General features: G+C 51.7%; 1 protein-coding gene across 1 annotated transcript in view; it reads left to right on the forward strand.

Annotated features, from left to right (window-relative positions):
• The window catches only part of SYNJ2 (synaptojanin 2), a 116,252-nt gene that overhangs the window by 80,216 nt on the left and 16,795 nt on the right, over positions 1 to 19,241 (forward strand). Inside the window, exons 12-21 of the mRNA XM_029943257.1 lie at positions 1,448 to 1,529; positions 2,286 to 2,435; positions 2,511 to 2,676; positions 7,377 to 7,568; positions 8,875 to 8,956; positions 9,712 to 9,852; positions 11,441 to 11,633; positions 15,073 to 15,231; positions 17,182 to 17,338; positions 18,122 to 18,236. Of these exons, the coding sequence (XP_029799117.1) occupies positions 1,448 to 1,529; positions 2,286 to 2,435; positions 2,511 to 2,676; positions 7,377 to 7,568; positions 8,875 to 8,956; positions 9,712 to 9,852; positions 11,441 to 11,633; positions 15,073 to 15,231; positions 17,182 to 17,338; positions 18,122 to 18,236 (1,437 nt within the window). The remainder of the gene's footprint in view (positions 1 to 1,447; positions 1,530 to 2,285; positions 2,436 to 2,510; positions 2,677 to 7,376; positions 7,569 to 8,874; positions 8,957 to 9,711; positions 9,853 to 11,440; positions 11,634 to 15,072; positions 15,232 to 17,181; positions 17,339 to 18,121; positions 18,237 to 19,241) is intronic.

Consider the following 19,241-nt stretch of genomic DNA (forward strand, 5'->3'; position numbering starts at 1 on the left):
GGGGGTCCTGGGTTCCAGCCTCCTCCTTCCTCTTCTTGCCTTCAGAACGCGCTCTCGAGGTTTGCAAGATGGTAAAGCATGGTTTTCTGGCAAAATAAATTATTCATAAAGGGACTATGTTAAAACGTGGAGTTACGGTGCCCATAGAATTTCTTGTCCAGGGGCACCTGGGTGGCTTAGTCAGTTGAGCACCCCATTCTTGATTTCAGCTCAGCTCAGGATCTCATGAGTTTGAGTTCCGCATTGGGCTCTATGCTGACAGCACGGAGACTGCTTGGAGTTCTTTCTTTCCCTCTCTCCCTGCCTCCCTCAAATAAACATAAAAAAAAAGAAAAAAACCTCATTGTTCAAACGGGTGAAAGTTCATGTGAGTGACAGGGACAGCTGGCATGAGCCCCTTGCCCAAGGACACTGGGGTATGGAGTTTCCTGCTCAGAGCCGAGAAGAGAAAGGAAGCCTGCTTTCCTCAAATCACAGTGCGGTCCAGCCTCATTATTCACAGATTCTATATTTGCAGATTTGTCCACTCACTAAAATTTAAAACATGGTTTTTTAACATGTATTCATTTTTTAAGAGACAGAGCACAAGCTGAGGAGGGACAAAGAGAGGGGGAGACACAGAATCCGAAGCAGGCTCCAGGCTCTGAGCTGTCAGCACAGAGCCTGACGCAGGGCTTGAACTCATGAACCATGAGATCATGACCTGAGCTGAAGTCGGACAGTCAACTGACTGAACCACGAGGCGCCCCTTCACTCACTAAAATTTGTTGGTTAGCCCCCACAATCCATCCTTATGGCCCGTCATGGTTCTCACAGACCTGCTCAGCACCGTGAGGAATTGGGAGTCTGCCTTCTGTTTCAGCACTTTTACTAGAAAGTGTCTGTTTAAAATGGCCCCGAACATAGTGCTAAGTGCCATCCAGCGTTCCCAAGCACAGGACGGCTGTGATGTGCCGAATGGGGAAAATGCGTGTGATGGAGGAGCTTTGTTCCGGGAGGTCACAGAGCTGGTGGCCGTGAGTTCAGTGCTCATGAATCGACAGTCTCTACTAAGGTCCCTCTATGCAGAAACACACGTAAAACAAGGTTACATCTTGATTCGCTGATGGATATGTGTGAACAGAGACTTTCCTCTGGGAGCGGTAGTTCAGCGTTTGCTAATCTGCTAATGGTTCAGTTCACGAATTGTGCATGGCAACTTTCTGGAACGTAACTATGGCAAATAACGAGAATTGGTGTATTTTATAACGACCCAGGTATACAGGCTGCTGAGAGGGTGGGTGCCACCCCAGCGGTGCTGGGGTCCCTCGGTGTGTGCTGGGGGTCCTGGGGGACTACCAGAATAGGTGACTCTTGGTACCATTTCGTTTGGGAGTCTCCAGTCAACCCGAGGCCATCGCTCCTCCGACCACAACTTGTAACCATTTGCCTTTCCTGTTTTCCTAAGTTTTCAGAAGGGCACTTTGCGGATGAACTGTCTTGATTGTCTGGACCGAACGAACACCGTGCAGAGCTTCATTGCACTCGAGGTCTGTCCCTGCGTCACGAAGCCCCTTGGGCCACACGGGTCACGTCCCGTGCCCTCCGTTGGCAAGAAGAGGGTGGCATCACTGGGCTAACTTTCTAACTGTGAGGAGGTGGGGCAGAGCCGTGGCAGGCACCCGAGAGAGCACTTCCTGGGCGGCTGGCTTGCCCGTACCACAGTAGGCCTTTGCCCCACTTGTAGGCACACTTTTTGGAATGCGTCCCAGAGATGGTGGCATAGAGGTGCCAGGTGCCACCTTGAGAAACAGAAGTTCCGGGTCACGATTACTGTGAATACACAGTTTGGCAAGGGCAGCGTGAGGCTGGCGGAGATGAGGCTGGATCTGAAGCCCAGGAGGGAGACCCGAGTTGGTCTCGTGGCCCGCTGGACCGGTGCCTGGGCGACCTCTTCCGGCTCACTGCTGGGAGGAGGGGTGGAGTCACTGCTCCCCCCAGGCTATCCCTCCTTGCCCTCCACCCCTCTGCTGGTCCGGGGTGGGGCATGGGGAGGAGGTCAGGAGTAAGGGGGCCAGAGCAGGGCTGGTGGAATGATGGAGACAAAGTTGGGGTGAGTTGTGCTGGGAAGCCCCGTTCTTTGCCGCGAGGGTTCCTAGTTCTCTGGAGGGGCGCAGGGTGATCCACAATCTGCCACATGAGGAACTCCCGGGGATGAGGCCTGGTGACCTTCACCTGAGGCAGCTGTGGGGCCGGAAGCTTCCAGGTGAGCAGGCAGTGATATGCGTCCCTTACTTCTCATCCAGGTCCTTCATCTGCAGCTCGAGAGCCTAGGGCTGAATTCAAAGCCCATTGCTGACCGCTTCGTGGAGTCCTTCAAGGCCATGTGGTCCCTGAATGGGCACAGCCTGAGCAAGATGTTCACGGGCAGCCGGGCCCTGGAAGGGAAGGCCAAGGTAGGGGCAGACCACGGGGGGCGAGGGAGGGCCCGCGCGGCGCCCCCTCACGGCCTGCGGTCTGGCCCGCGGCAGGTGGGGAAGCTGAAGGACGGGGCCCGGTCCGTGTCCCGCACCATCCAGTCCAACTTCTTTGACGGGGTGAAGCAGGAGGCCATCCAGCTGCTGCTGGTGGGGGACGTCCACGCCGAGGAGGCCGCAGACAGAGGAAGGGTGCTCCTGGACAGCACGGCCCTGCTGGGTAAGTGGCTCCCACTCCGCCGTATGGAGGTGTCCAGCGGCCCTGCTGCCCGGACGGAGCATGTGTGTGTTGACGGGTGGCGGGGGGGGGTGCTGGCCAGCCCTTCCCGCTCCTCCCCGCGCAATCCCAAGTGGCAGGCAGCAGGTGCTCCCCTGAGCCGAGCTTCCGTGACCTGCACTTCTGACTCATGGCCGCAGCCTGACCCTTGACCTGAGCAGCTTACAGCTGTGTTTTGTATCTTATGAGACGGAGAGTCATGTGCAGCCGAAAGAGGAGGCTCAGGAAAAAACAAACTTTATTCTTCAGAAGTAAAGACCTGTAGACGGAGAATTAAATGGGAAAAGGATGTTTTATGCAAGTGAGAACAGAAAGAAAGCTGGTGGAGCTGTACTCCTAGCAGACGAGAGAGACTTTCAAACAAAGACTAATAATAGACAAAGAAGGGTGTTCCTAATGACAAAGGGTCCATTAAACAAGAAGAGACCAGGGGTGCCTGGGTGGCTCAGTCGGTTAAGCGTCAGGCTTCAGCTCAGGTCATGATCTCACAGTTCGTGGGTTCAAGCCCCGTGTCGGGCTCTGTGCTGACAGCTCAGAGCCTGGAGCTGCTTCCGATTCTGTGTCTCCCTCTCTCTCTGGCCCTCCCCTGCTCATGCTGTCTCTTTCTGTCTCTCAAAAATAAATAAAAAACATTTTAAAAATTTAAAAACAAGAGACAACTCATATACGTATGTACACACCAAGCATGTAAGCGCTGAGATCTATACAGATAACAGACCTAAAGGGGGAGATTGACAACAGTACAGAAATAGCAAGGGACTTTAATACCCCATTTATTTACATCAGTGGATACATCACCCAGACAGAATATGAGTAAGGAGACCGTGGCTTTAACACATCAGACCAGATGGACTTACCAGGCAGAAACAGAATATTCCTCCCCAGAGCTACAGAACCCACTTTCTTCTCAAGTACAGATGGAACATTCTTTAGGGTGCATCATATATTAGGCCACAAAACAAGCCTTAATAAATTCAAGAAGATTAAAATCCTATCAAGCATCTTCTCTGACCACAATGTATGAAACTAGAACTCAATTACAAGAAAACTGGGGAAAAAACACAAAAATGTGGAGATTAAACATCATGCTGCTGAAAAAATAATGACGGGTCAGCAAAGGAAGCAAGGGAGAAAGCAGAAGATACCTGGAGACCGAGACAAACAAAAAACAAATACGACACACCAAAATCTCTGAGATGCAGCAAAAGCACTTCTAAGGGGAGTGATCATAGCAGTATAAGCCTACCTCAGGAAACAAGAGAAATCTCAAACAATCTGTCTTTACAACTGAAGGAACTAGAAAAGGAAGAGTAAATGAAGCCCGAAGTCAGTAGAAGGAAGACAATAATAAAAGAGTGGAAACCGTGAAATAGATTCAAAAATGGTAGAAAAGCTATATAAACGTAAGGGTTGGTTCTTTGAAAAGATAAAACAAAATTGATACCCTTTTAGCTTAGACCAACCAAGAAAAAAGTGTGAATCAGAAGTGAAAGAGGAGGAATTAGAGCTGACACCACAGAGATACAAAGGCTCATGGGAGACTACTGCAAATGATTCTGTGCCAACAAGTCAGACAACCTAGAAGATACAGGTAAATGCCCTTCTCCCAAGACTGAATCATGAAGAAATACAAAATCTGAATAGTAAGGAGAATGATCAAAAGCCTTCCAACAGGGGGTCCTGGCTGGCTCAGTTGGTAGGACATGCAACTCTTGATCTCTGGGTTGTGAGTTTGAGCCCCATGTTGGGCATAGAGATTTTAAAAAACAAAACAGAGCAGCTAAAAATTAAACAAACGAACCCTTCCAACAAACATAACTCCATGACCTGAAGGCATCACTGGTGAAGTCTACAAAACATTCAAAGATAAGATTTAATACCTATCCTTTTCCACTCTTCCAAAAAATTGGAAAGGGGGGAGTTCTTTCAAACTCCATTTATGAGGCCATCATTACCCTGATACCAAAACCAGACAAAGATGGGGTGCGCATGTGCATGTGCACACGTGTGCGTGCACGCACACACACATACGCAATTGCAGGCAGTATCACTGATGAACACTGATGTAAAAATTTGCAATATAATATCAGCAAAGTAAAATTCAACACATCAAAAGGGTAATTTACCATGATCAAGAGAGATTTATTCCAGTGATTCAGGGATGGTTCAACATCCACAAATCAATCCACTGATATACCACATTAACGAAATGAAGGATAAAAATCGTGTGGATCATCTCAGTAGTTAGAGAAAAAGCATTTGACAAAATTCAACATCCATTCTGATAAAAACTCTCAACAACGTGGGAATTGAGGGAATTTACCTAAACGTAAGGAAGGTTGTGTGGAACAAACCCACAGCTAACAACAGACTCAAATGGTCAAAAGCCGAAAGCTTTTCTTCTGAGAACAGGAACAAGACAAGGACGCCCACTCTCGCCACTTTTATTCAATGTCTGTTAGGGGGCTAACTCACAGCAATTAGGCAAGAAGAAGAAGAGGCATCCAAATGAGAAAGTCACTATGGAAAGCCCAGAAGGCTCCACCAAAAAACTGTTAGAACTAATACATTTAGTGAAATACTGGGATATGAAATCAACATCTAGAAATCTGTACTGTTTTTATATGCTAATAACAATCAGACCAGTTAAGACAATTCCACTTATAATTGCATCACAAAGAATAAAATACCTAGAAATAAATTTAACCAAGGAGGTGAAAGACCCGTACTCTGAAAACTGCAAGACATTAATAAAACTGAAAAAGAGGCAAATAAATGCAAAGGTATTCTGTGCTCATGGACTGGAGGAATTCATATTGTTTAAATGTTCATACCACCCAAAGCAATCTACCGATTCAGTGCAATCCCTGTCAAAACTCCAGTGGCATTTTCCACAGAGCTGAACAAGTAATTCTAAAAGACCTCAGGTAGCCAAGGCAATCTCAAGAATCTTGAGAAAGAAGAGCAGAGCTGGAGAGACCAAGCTCCCTGATTTCAAACTAAAGTATAAAGTTATAGTCAAACAGCATAGTTTCAGCATAAAAGTAGACATACAAAACAATGGAACAGAATTGAAAGCCCAGATTGAAATCCATATATATACAGACAGGAAATTTATGACAAAGGAACCAAGAACATACAATGGAGAAAGAGTTTCTTCAATAAACGGTGGTGGGAAAACGGGACAGCCACAGGCAAAAGAACGAAACTAGGCCACTATCTTACACCGAAACAAAGTCAACTCAAAATGGATTAAAGACTGGAATGTAAGACCTGAATTTATAAGATTCCTAGAAGAAAACACAGGTATATATATTTGGAGATATATATACATATGTATGTATTTGGAGATATGTACATATATATTTGTGGAGATATATATATATTTGGAACTGACTCCAAAGGCAAGGGAAACAAAAGCACACATGTAAATGCTATAGAGAGAGTGGAGAAGAAGGGGAGGACCTAGCAATTTTCCTTAGAAAAAGGTCTATGTTTTTAGAAATTTTCGAAAATTTAATTTGCCCTTTGCTGCTTTCATGCTTCTGTGGGGACGCCCACTGGGCCTCAAATAGCCAAGGTGATATTCATGTCAAGCTAGAAATGGGGTGAGCTCAGTCAAAGCTGAGAGAGGGTCTGAGTAGCACAGACGTATTAAGTAAATGGGTTGGTATGACTTAAATTTGCAGCAAGTCACTATTTTCAAAAATGAAATCTGTTGTGGATACTCAGAGGATGGATGTGGTTCAGAGTAATGATTTTTTTTTAAGGGCTTGAGTCTGAGGTAAAGCAAACAAAACATCTCAGGCCTGAAGGGTGGAAGGTGAGAAATGCAAAAATGGGTAAGACATTCCAAATTTAACATATATGCATCTAAAGTATGGTAGGCTGGGGCACCTGGGTGGCTTGGTCGATTGAGCATCCAGCTTCAGCTCAGGTCATGATCTCACAGTTCATGGGTTCAAGCCCCGCACCAGGCTCTCTGCTGTCAGCACAGCACTTCAGATCCTCTGTCCTCTCTCTCTGCCCCTCCGTGTGCATGCTTTCTCCCTCCTTCCTCCCCTATCAAAAAATAAACATTAAAAAAATACTAACGTATGGTGGATGGCAGTGTCCCCTTGCTTCCGTCCCTGCTGGCTTGTGGAGGGGATGCTGAGGCTGGGTTTCCTGTGGTCTGAAGCCGCAGCCGGTGAGGCTCTGGTTGGGTAAAGGGCGTGGAGAAGGAACGTCTGGTCCTGTGTTTTCAGGACTTGGTGGAAAAATGCCACAGGGAAGGGGCACCTGGGTGGCTCAGTTAGTTAAGCATCCGACTCTTGGTTTCAGTTCAAGTCATCACCTCATGGTGTGTGAGGGTCAAGCCCCACATCGGGCTCCACACTGAGTGTGGAGCCTGCTTGGGCTCCTCTCCCACCCACCCCCGCGCCCCACCCTTTCTCTCTCTCAAAATGCATAAACAGCCTTGTAAAAGATGCCATCCGTGGGGAAGCGTCCTGGTTATGGTGGCCTCGGCCCCTCACCATCTTCTCACGGGGCACTGTAGGACCGGCGGCCGTGTCTCTCCAACAAGGAGCTGACGAGGGTTTCTGGAGGACACGTGCGGTTGTGCGGTGTGCACACACGTGCCCTTTCGTGCCTCCTCACAGTGACCCCCCGGATCCTGAGAGCCATGGCAGAGCGCCAGTCGGAATTCACATATTTCAAGCGGATCCGCATCGCCACGGGGACCTGGAACGTGAACGGAGGCAAGCAGTTCAGGACCAACCTCCTGGGGACGGCCGAGCTGGCCGACTGGCTGCTGGAGTCCCCCAAGCGCTCGGGCCTGGCGGGGTCCCAGGGTGAGTGCGCACGCGGCCACGGGGACCTCAGTTTGACCTTCGCCACCGCCAGCTCCTCCTCAGAGTTGGTGTTTGGTGTTCTTGCTCCTCAGAAAGTTTAGAAAGTTCCACGGTCTACCTTTCCAGCGCACACCTGGCATATTATTTGCACCTCCTCTGTCCCAGAGTTTGGAAGGGCTGTGGGCAGGAGTCTCCCTCTTCACGTGCAGAGCTTCCTGGCTCCACTTACACAGCCTCTGTGTCGTGAACGCCCATCAGAGCAGGCCCCATACTGCTGTGAGCATCAGAGGGAACCCCCCTACTTTGCGAGGAAGGGCTCTTTGTCAGCCAACAGGGCTGGTGGGGACAGCAAGCTGTTGTCACTTGGGGTATTTCACTGGGCCCCCAGGCTCAGCAGTGCCCCCTAACTAGGAAAACTCACTGGGTTCAGGAGGGAGCAGGGGCTGTGGTGACTGTCACCAGCAGATCAGAGAAATTGGGTAGTTTTTCTTTACACAGAGAAGAGAAGCTCTAAGCCGGTTAAGTTTGAAGTTTCCAAGTTGCCCTGTGGGGCCAACGGGGAAGGAAGTGGAGAGCCTGGCTGTCCCGACGGCTTCGGGGAGCGCGGGGTGTCCCTTTGTACAGCGCTTGGACCCACAGGCTGGACGGGGAGGGGGCTGGAGGGATACGGCAGGGGTCCTGTCAAAGCCTCACTTCCCAGAGGGGCTGCAGAGAGAACGGACGAGCAGTACTTTGGCTTGCTGTGTGCCCAGTAGATGTGGAATCAGAGTCCCCGGGTCGCAGGGTGGCCACCTCGAGCTGGGCAGGGTTTCCGTGCCCTGACCACCGGACGACCGTCCCCCGCGCCAGGAAGGACCACCTCAGTCAGCCATAACCGGCGAGGCTGGGCCCAGCTCTGTGAGAGGTCGTGAGGGGCACAGGCAGGTATGAGACAGGGACGCCCCACGTGCCTTTGGGCCGGATGCACGTGTCGGTCACCAGAAGGAAGAGGGACGGACAGGATGGAGCCCTTAACTACCTGCCAGGTGGCGTGGGTGGTTTGCACGTGCCGTCTGATGGGTGCATCACAACCTCCTTGTGAGACACTGGTTATCTTCCTTTCCGCAGAGAAAGGAGCAGAGGTTTGGAAGGGTCAGCAACGTGGCCCAGGATGCAGACAGGGCAAAGCCACGTGCACAGCGGGATGTGAGGGAAGGTGGGGCTCTGCACGGAGCTTCACTGAGTCCCCTGGACACGTCGTGCCCACGAGTTTGCTAACATGAGCCATGTCGTGTCTGATTTCCTCACCTCTGGCCTTTCCCCCCAGAGGCTGACAGCCCAGCAGACATATTTGCCGTGGGGTTCGAAGAGATGGTGGAACTGAGCGCAGGGAATATCGTCAATGCCAGGTGAGCATCCAGGCACGAGGGGTGCAGGGCGGCACCCTGAAGCTCACCTGAGGCTCTCCTGAGCCAGGGGCGGGTGCTGGGGCCGTCCCGCTTCAGCATCCACTCACCCGGGACCCTGGACGTGTAGGTGCTTGGGATTGCATTCCTTGCCCGCACACAGATGGGTGCCTTCGGTTCCTCTTTCTTTGCAAATTAAGGAAATAGAAGGACGGGCGTGGTGCCACTGTGTATTCTCAGCCGTGTGCAGAGGCTGAGTCATGCTGTGAGCTGGCATTGGGCTCCTGGAAGGTTGGGCTGAGGGCCGGGCTGGAAGGGTGCTGACTCACCTCCCCTGGGGAAGGTGAGAAGTGTAAGTGCAAGGAGACAGTGCTGCTGTTCCCTCCACCAGATGCAAAGGAAAGCAAACCACTGTATTCACGTTTTCTGTAAGGCCCAACTGGACTTTTTCTTTACTGGCTTTATTTCCAGGACTTTTCCGAACAAATAATAAAATGTGTGTAGCTTTAATGAGCAAGCTGCTGTGTTGGGTTTTAGGTGGAGGGGGTGGGGTGAGATGTGGGTTGTGATGTCAGTGGCACAACCAGAAATACGCAGGTCGTCCCCTGCAGGAGCTAAGGCCGGGAACTGATGGGGGGGTGGGGACAGCGTGGCACCGTTTCTGTAAAAGGGATAAACCAAGGGCGGGAGGGGTCTGTGGGTAGGAGAGCCCATCTCCCGCAGATGGGAAGGCATCGTTTCTTTCTCTGCTTTTCCAGTACCACCAACAGGAAGATGTGGGGTGAGCAGCTCCAGAGAGCCATCTCACGCTCTCATAGGTACATTCTCTTGACTTCGGCACAGCTGGTGGGCGTCTGTCTGTATATCTTTGTACGTCCATACCATGTCCCATTCATCAGGTAAGAACACGGAGTTTATGAACGTCTGGGGCACACGGGGTTGTTGGTCTCAGTGTTTTGTTCGGACTTCCTGCCCCTCCTCCCCTCCTGGACCAGGAATCGGGACTTGCATTATTCGAGATCAATGTATTGCCCGCCCCCCCCCCCACCGGAAAAACCAGGCTGAATAGAATATTGTCTGGCGATTAAAAAGCCACAGTGGGAACCTTGCAGGTCAGGAAGCTGAGCTCTTTCAGAAAGAGTGATTGTTGTCTCCCAAACTCCGTTTTGTGAAGGGAGAGGGATTTTTCTGTTGAAGTTTTAGACAGGAAACCTCTGACCAAGAGCTGAGTAACCCATCAGGAAATGCCAGCTCTTTTGTCTCTTTTTAAATTCTAAATAAGACGTGTGGGCAGAAAGCCTCTCCGCCGTCGCCCTCTTGCGATGTCCCTAAAGTGACAGCTTTGTGAGTGCCGGGAAGGGAACACCTAGGAATGGGCGTCATCTTGGGAAAGAGTGTGTGTATGTGTGTGCGTACACGTGTATGTGTGCATGTGCACACTTGTGCGTGTGCGCGTGTGTACACGTGTGCATGTGTGTTTTAAGGTTTGGGAGGCACTCACCTTTTCCCTCAATGACCCCTCACCTCCCATTGGTCCCTGGTGTCACTCGTGTCCATAGCGTTCCCTCCCGTCCTTGTCACCGCCCCGGCCGGGCTGCACCCGCCCTGCTGCCTGGGAAATACACTAAATACACCTCGCGTACTTAGAGGCGAGGAGCCTCCCGTGGCTGAGCTTGGAGAGCAAGACTGTGCTCTGTGCTCGTGGTCCCCTCCTGTGACACTCAGAAAATCTTTAAGTCCATGTCCCCCTGACTGCTGATTATGGCAGTTTGGCGGTGTCCAAAGTGAGCGGGTAAAAGTCAGTGGAGGCAAGGTGAGGGCAAAGGTTAGAGATGAATCACGAGAGGCCGGTGCCTCCAGATTTCCCAGCTGCCGCCCACATCCCTGGCCCCTCCTTCAGCCTTAGCTTGTAATTTAGCTCATGTGCTCCTTGGCCCCCCTGGGTGCTGAGTGCTGGTCCCAGGGAGCAGGGGCGGACCTCCGTGTGCCTCAGTCTACCGTCCCGTGGACCCGCACACTCGCTCGTGTGTGTCATAAGCGGGCCCTTGAATGAGAGTGGGAGTCTGCATGGAAACTGACTACTCAGCCTGACCCAAATAACTGGATGTTTCCTGTTTATTAACACACGTGGATGACCTGGTGGCAGCACCCGTGCTTTGCTGTGGGGGATACGGGGGTGGGGGCGGGACAGCCATGGAAGCAGAAGGCAGGGGTGGAAGTGGCAGCATCATGAGGGCTTCTGTGGGCACAGGCCTGTGGAGACGGTCCTTCAGGCCTCCCCGGAGGCAGCCATCAGCAGGGAGACCAGAGCCGTCAGGAGTGCTGGCCCCGCCGGGCACCATGTGGCCTGGCCGCTGGGGGCGGGACTGACAGATTCCGAGCCGCCAGCGCTTGCTGCCGCCCCGCTCTTCTCTGTGGCAAAGTGGGTTTACGCTTGTCCTTCTGAGCCTCTCAGGGGCCGCCGCCCATGTGCGTTCTGTGTTGCAGGGACGTGGCGATCGACACGGTGAAGACGGGCATGGGAGGGAAGGCGGGGAACAAGGGCGCCGTGGGCATCCGCTTTCAGTTCCACAGCACCAGCCTCTGCTTCGTGTGCAGCCACCTGACGGCCGGGCAGTCCCAGGTCAAGGAGAGGAATGACGACTACAGGGAGATCACCCAGAAGCTCAGTTTCCCGATGGTGAGCGGCGTGCCATGGGTGGCTGGTGGCCCGAACGTGACCAGGACGTGTGTGCCGGCTCCCTGCTCTGGGCAGTCCACGCGTGGCTTTCTGAGCGGCCAGTAGAGGCCAGGCATCAGGGCTGTGACCAACCGAGGGGCCCTGCCCTTGGGGGCTCAGCTCTGGGAGAGGGGAGATGACCAGGATGGCCCAGTAGGGGTGAGCCCAGGGGTTCCGGCCTGGGGTGTTCTGTGCATGAAAGTCCTTCTGCACTGACACATTCTCATTGCATCTTTGTGTGTTTTCTGTGTTTCTCATTCACGGTCCATGCTTTGTCCACATTGGTGAAGAACATCTGAACCCCCACAGTGTGAGTCTTGGTGTCCCTGAGATCTGTGGTCCTCACACATGCCTTCCGTTGCAGCTCCGATAAGAGCACCCGTTTTTACTTTTAATTTTTTAAAAATGTTTATTTTGAGAGCATGACAGAGTGTGAGAGCAGGAAAGGGGCAGAGAGAGAGAGAAGCCCAAGCAGGGTCTGTGTGGTGAGCGCAGAGCCCCAGGCAGGGCTTGATCCCGGAAACTGTGAGGTCATGACCTGAGCCGAAATCAAGTTGGATGCCCAACCGACTGAGCCACTCAGGTCCCCGAACGCCCATTTTTTTAAATCTGTGAATTCGAGGTGCCTGGGTGGCTCAGTCAGTTAAGCGTCCCAACTTCAGCTCAGGTCATGATCTCGCGGTTTATGAGTTCAAGCACCGCATCAGGCTCTGTGCTGACAGCTCAGAGCCTGGAGCCTCTTTCAGATTCTGTGTGTCCCCCTCTCTCTGCCCCTCTCCTGCTCATGCTTTGTCTCTCAATACTAAATAATAATGTTAAAACAACATTTTTAAATCTGCGAATTCCTCACTAGGGAGCTCTGGATCCTTCCCCGTGGTCTCCAGGTTGCGGATAATATGCACCATGCTGCCCTCTAGTGGTAGCAGGGTTTTCATCCCAAAGCCAGTGGGTCTTCGTTTAGGATTCAGATTTGAATGCCCTTCCTGTGCCAGGATGATTGCCTGCACACCCTCAGCCTGCTGCAGACCTCCAGTTTCCCAGCAGTGGGGGGGGGGGGGGCAACTTTTCCCGCCACCTGCTGTGCCAGTGTCTGTGACACGGTCGGCTGGGTCACAGAGCTGCTGCATGTGAGCCCAGATAGATCCCCTAAAACTGACATCCTGTTTACTGGGCTGCACAGGCACTCAAAGCAAAAACCCTTCCATTTTCATTAATGAGCATTGTAATCTTTGCTGTAGTTTTGTTTCTTGGATTAAAAAAGAAGCAGAGTGGGCCCTGGGTGGCTCACTCAGTTAAGCGTCCAACTTTGGCTCAGGTCATGATCTCATGGCTTAGAGTTTAAGCACCGCATCAGTCTCTGTGCTGGCAGTTCAGAGCCTGGTGCCTGCTTCCAATTCTGCATCTCCCTCTTTCTCTGCCCCTCCCCTATTTGTGCTCTGTCTCTCAAAAATGAATAAAGTTAAAAAATTTTTTTAAAGAAAGAAACAGAGTTAGAAATTTATAATGTGTAGTCTTCTCATTTACATAGGGCATTATGCATGTTTTTTCTGTGTGTCTCTTTAGTTTTAATTTTTTTTTTGATGTTTTATTTTTGAGAGGGACAGACAGACAGACAGCTAGACAGCATGAGCAGGGGAGGGTCAGAGGGAGAGGGAGACACAGAATATGAAGACAGGCTCCAGGCTCTGAGCTAGCTGCAGCACAGAGCCTGATGCGGGGCTCGAACCCACAAACTGTGGGTTCTGTCTGAACTAAAGTCAGATGCTCAATCGACTGAGCCACCCAGGCGCCCCTCTTTAGTTTTTTTAAGAAATAGTCCAACCCTCCTCGCTTAAAATGCAATTTCAAAATATTAAACTTTGGACATATTCAAAATATTCAAAGGGCTTATATAACAGCAGCCTTTTTTTTCAACAACAGAAATATTGCAAGATGCTTATAAGTTAATGCTCTACACCTGAGCTGCAGGTAATTAAGTTTAAATTAATTAAAATTAAATAAAAACTCCTTGGTTCCACTGTCCACATTTCTTGATGGCCACTCGGCGGCTGCTTGTGGCTGGCTGCTCCCGTTCTGGGCAGCGCAGATGAGAACATTTCCATCAGTGTAGAACGCTCTGTTGGACAGCCGCACTCCACACGTTTATTTGGTTGTGATCATTTTAATCTTCCACTCAGATTCCTGTCGTGGTTTGCAGGGAGTGGGGGTGTAGCAGAAACAGATTTTGGAGTTGGGCAGATCTGAGTTCAGATGCTGCACTTTTTTCACTAGTGGTATAACTTCAGTATTTTTTTTTTAATCTAAAAGAGAGCCAATAGTGCCTGCTTCCCAGGGGTGCCGTGAGGGCAGTGTGGCCCCAGAACACAGCCCAGCGCTTACAGATGGGTGGACGGGTGGTGCACAGTGGCCGCTGTCATTGTCGCTGGTGATTCATGGCAGGAGAGAGGACGAGGGTCAGTGCTCTCCTTGGAGAGCTGTGCCAGCGGACCTCGGGTTCCGGGTGGGCTAGACCCGGAGTTGGGACGGAGAATGGACGGAGGGTCGCGGAATAGAAATGGATGAAATCCATGAGGTTTTACAAAGTCGCACATTCTGAGCATTTTTACCTATTTCCTTAGGCCTGATTCTCGTAACTCAGTGTTTGGGGCAGCTCTTTGGGTGTGTAGACGGAACAAAAGCAGGAGCACAGCCGGTCACGGAGCTGGGGCGGGCTCAGTGCGAGGCGCTGGCATGGTCCCCAGTTAGAGCTGCGCTTTCTCCAAACCGCTCAAAAATACCGTCATTTCAAACAAGGGGCGCCTGGTGTCTCAGTCTCTTGATTTCAGCTCAGGTCATGATCTCACAGTTCATGAGATGGAGCCCTGAGTTGGGCTCTGAGCTGACAGGGAGGAGCCTGCTTGGGATCCTCACTCCCCCTTGCTCCCCGCCCCTCCCCTGTGCCTTCTCTCTCTCTCTCTCTCAAAAAATAAACTTCTTTTAATGTTTATTTATTCATTATTGAGACAGAAATAGAGCATGCATGGGGGAGGGGCACAGAGAGAGAGGAACACAGAATCTGAAGCAGGCTCCAGGCTCCAAGCTGTCAGCACAGAGTCCGACGTGGGGCTCGAACCCATGAACTGTGAGATCATGACCTGAGCTGAAATCGGCTGCTTAACTGACCGAGCCACCCAGGCACCTCTCAAAAAATAAACTTAAAAAAAAAAAAAAAAAAGCTGTGTAAAAGCCCCTCGGGAGGTGTACAGGATTAACGAAAGATGAGATGCTCTATTAGGAGACTTTTTTAAGTAACATTTTAAGAAAAACTCCATCTGCGTATTACGTGCGTGGTGAATTTTTATCCCGTCTCCCACCTTCGGTGCAAGAGGGGCCAGGATGACTGTGGTTTTATCTACGACAGGGAAGAAACATTTTCTCTCACGATTATGTGTTCTGGTGTGGCGATTTCAACTACCGCATTGATCTCACCTACGAAGAAGTCTTCTATTTCGTCAAACGCCAAGACTGGAAGAAACTTCTGGAGTTTGATCAGCTACAGCTGCAGAAGTCAAGTGGAAAAGTAAGTTGTGCTCTTAAAATCTGTCTTCATTTAATTTACCATGGAGCAACATCTAAGCGTCTACACTGGCATTGCGTAAATTAAGCTCCGTGGGTGGATTTAACGGCGATTCTAATGGTAAAACGTGAGGCGTGTGAAGTTAGAGAAACGAGAGCGTCCATTCACACCCCTGCCTGGGCCTCATCCAGCAGGCCACGTGCGGGGTCTGTGTGTCCGCTCGTGTGGGAGCGGCCGTCACCCTGCGGAAGGCTGGCGGGCACACAGGCAGCCCTGGGAGCAGTGGCAGCAGGTACCTGTCCACCAGCACCGGAGCCAGTGCTCTGTCCCTTTCTCCTTCACTCAAACCCAGCCCTCAGTCCTCTGGGTCCTGCCAGGGAGTAAGTAGCTGCGCTCAGCGGGAATTAGGGCCGCATCGAAGGGCCCCGGGTCGGCAGTGAGCACCGCGCTGGGAGAGGACGGAGAATGTATGCCAGCCCACGTCGCCTCCTACCCACACGCCAGCCTCTTAGGATGTGCCGTACTTCAAGTGCTTTATTTTGATATTTCTGTTTCTCACAGAATGCGTGAACAAATTATGACCATATTTAATATACTGTGAATACCAATTTGTGTGGATAATCCTCAAGACTGTCCTACAAATTAGGTATTATACCCATTTTATAGACCAGAAAGCTGAGGCGAACGTCAAATGAGCCCAAGGCCACACAGTCAGTACACAGAGCCACGATGTAGTCCAAGACTGTCAAACTACAGAGCTCGGGGTTTTACCCGCAAATGACCCACGTGCAGTTTTTAATGACTCCGTAGGCTGTGACATGATGGGAAAGATTCAAGTGTAGGATCTGTCCTCTGCTTTTCCAGCTCCCACTGGCCAACTTCCAGATGACCCAAAACCCGTCTTCTCCAGGGAATACTGTTTGCTCATGTCGGTGTCTGTTAGCTTTGTGGCAGGCGGGGCCGAGACGCCAGGCTCACAGCCACAGTCCACTTACTTTTGGAAAACGCAGCTGGTAACGTGTGGTGAGCGGGACATTAAAGTCCCTCCTGCAGCAGGAAGCAGGTGTTCCTCAGTGCTTTTTCTTTTCTTTTTTTTAATGTTTTATTTTTGATACAGAGAGAGACAGAGCATGAGAAGGGGAGGGTCAGAGAGAGAAGGAGACACAGAACCGGAAGCAGGCTCCAGGCTCTGAGCTGGCTGTCAGTCAGCACAGAGCCTGACGTGGGGCTCGACCCCACGAACGTGAGATCTGACCTGAGCCGAAGTCGGAGGCTTAACCGACTGAGCCACCCAGGCGCCCCCCCCAACGCTTTCTATGCACACCCCCCCAACCCTGCCAGGGACGTGGATTGCTGAGGGAGGCCCGGTGGGAAAGTAACCACACCCCACGCCTCTACCCCAGGTTTTCTCTCCGCCTCCTGTCAGTGTTGTCCGCACCCTTCCACAGAGGCACTGAGACAGCGAGTACAGGCCGTTCTAGAGTGCTCTCGCAGCATGGCGGCTGGATCCAGAGCGAAACAGAAAGAGGGTTCGGCCTCAGCTCTGTGCTCCTGTTGACCCAGTTCACTTAGTTAGCAAATATCGACAAAGACCTTGACAGCAATGGCCGGGCATCGTGCTGGGTCTGGGACGGCGTGGACGGGCACCCGTGAGTGTTGCCGGGTGCCCTCCGTGGCCTCCCGGGCACCGACAAGTGGACGGTGGTACGTCGGGTCCTTGAGGCAGGTGGACGATCCTGTGTGGCATGTGTGAGTCGGCGGAATGAGTGATCGTCACTCCGTTGCTAATTAAATCGCACACATACGTTCAGTTTTAAATGTATTTGCAAATATAGCGTAGACTCTGTCTTTCAAGGAAGAGCCCTTTGTAATGTGCTTTTTAGTTTTGTGTTTTTACATATGACGCACAGAATCTAGGAGAATGAAGGCAGTCTTGGTCTTTTCTCCCAATAGATTTTTAAAGACTTTCACGAAGGCACCATTACCTTTGGACCTACTTACAAGTATGACGTGGGCTCGGCCGCCTACGACACAAGTGACAAGTGCCGCACCCCTGCCTGGACCGACAGGGTCCTGTGGTGGAGGAAGAGGCACCCGTCTGACAGAACAGGTGCGTGGGACGTGGAGGGGCGGTCGATTCCAGATAGGGGAGGTCGGGCTTGGAACCCGGAACTACGGGAAAAGTCCTTCCGGTTGTTGGCCCCTCAGCTCTGGAAGTTGTGCTTTGGGGAGCTCCCCTCTGGCTCCCTGTGTCCCCGCACACCCCACCCCGTCTGCCTTCTGTCCGGGGTGGGCGACCACAGCTCTGACGTCCGGCGTGTGTGCCCTCACCCACGACACTCACTGCAGCCGGCCCCTGTTGTCCGGCGCGTGGGGAAGCGTTGGCGCTGGCCAGCCAGGCAGGGCGGCCGCTTTAGAACGCCTGCACGTAAGCCCGCTCGGCCTTGCTGACGAGATGGGTGCCGAGGCTTCGAAGCCAGGGGATCCCATCGCTCAGATCAGTCTGTGGACACCTGTGACATCCCCGGGGCACCGGGAGGCAGGGACACCATCACGGTCTTAGTCTCTGCATCTTCTGGACTAAGGGCTGCAGACGCCCTGCGTCCCTGGGGCTGGAGACCCCGCGCCTACATCCCCACTCCGTGCGTCCCCTGGGGAGGAAGGCGGTGGCCCTGAACCCCCGACCTAGACTGCCTGCCCCTGACCCCAGGCCCGTCTTGGCGTAGTTTCTGGCCCCGTGGGTTAGAGGGAATGAGTCTGAGACGGGGGGGGGGGGGGGGGGGGGGCGGTCTGCAACCTAGACCCCTGAGCCCAGGCTCCACACTTGGTGTTTCCATATGTTGATACGATTTTGTGTTGTGTGTGGGTCTCTTGATCGTGATCCCATGAGTAGCTGGAGATCTCAACCTGCTGGACGATGACGTAGATGCCAACAGCGCCAGACATTCCTGGTCTCCTGGGGCCCTCAAGTATTACGGCCGAGCGGAACTGCAGGCGTCCGACCACAGGTACGGTCCTGGCCGCCGTGGGCACCTTCTCCCGGTGAAAATGGCATCTGCTGTGCCCCGCGGTCCCCTTCCAACACGTGTGTGCACGCGTGTGAAATTCGGCAAACAAGGAAGCGTGTGACAAATAGCTGTGTTCCCACCACCAAGAATTAACCTGTGTTATTAGTATTTGCAATTGCTTACATCAATGACATCATTTAGAGAACATTTCAGGGATGCAGCCTGCGCTGCTTTGTCATTTAAATTCCCATAAATGACGTCATTGTGCAACATGCGTTGTTGGCCCTTAATGTCTTTGCCATCCAGTCAGGTCGATATTACAGAACTGGCTCATTCACTCGAAATTGCTGTCCAGGGTTCCAGTGAATCCGTCCATGGAATTTACCCTTTCACCTGGTGATGTCGTTTCATTACAAATGCCATAGGGTATTTTAAAAAATGTTTTTTAATGTTTATTTATTAGGGAGCAGAAGCTGGGGAGGGGGCAAAGGGAGAGGGAGACAGAGGATCCGAAGCAGGCTTAGTGCTGAGAGTGCAGAGCCTGATGCAGGACTTGAGCCCATAAACTGTGAGATCACACCCTGAGCCAAAGTCAGACATTCAACGGACTGAGCCAGCCGGGTGCCCCACACCGTGGGGTTTTTAAGTGTTGGATTCTGAGTTCTTGGATGCTCTGAGCTGTTGGTTTGGACTTACAAGTCTTGCATTAAGGGTGGAACAGAGCAGCAGGGCTGGTCAGCTCAGTGTGCACCCGGACCAGTCTCCCGGAACATCTGTGAAGAGACAGAGGATGGCGTTTGAGGGCGTAAATAGGAAGGGTCTGATCTCCCACAGCCGCTGCCAAAACTTGCCTGTCAGTTTCAACTTCTACAAGGAAAGAGTTGGCGGTGAACAGTTAGTAATAAATGTAAGTCTTTGGCTATTCTAAATTCTCAAGAAACCTGTTGTTGCAAATCCATAGCCAGAAATGACCCTTGGGAAATCTCCGGATATAGGACTTTGAGG

This window comes from Suricata suricatta, chromosome 7 (genome assembly GCF_006229205.1).
Source record: "Suricata suricatta isolate VVHF042 chromosome 7, meerkat_22Aug2017_6uvM2_HiC, whole genome shotgun sequence".
Classification (NCBI taxonomy): domain Eukaryota; kingdom Metazoa; phylum Chordata; class Mammalia; order Carnivora; family Herpestidae; genus Suricata; species Suricata suricatta.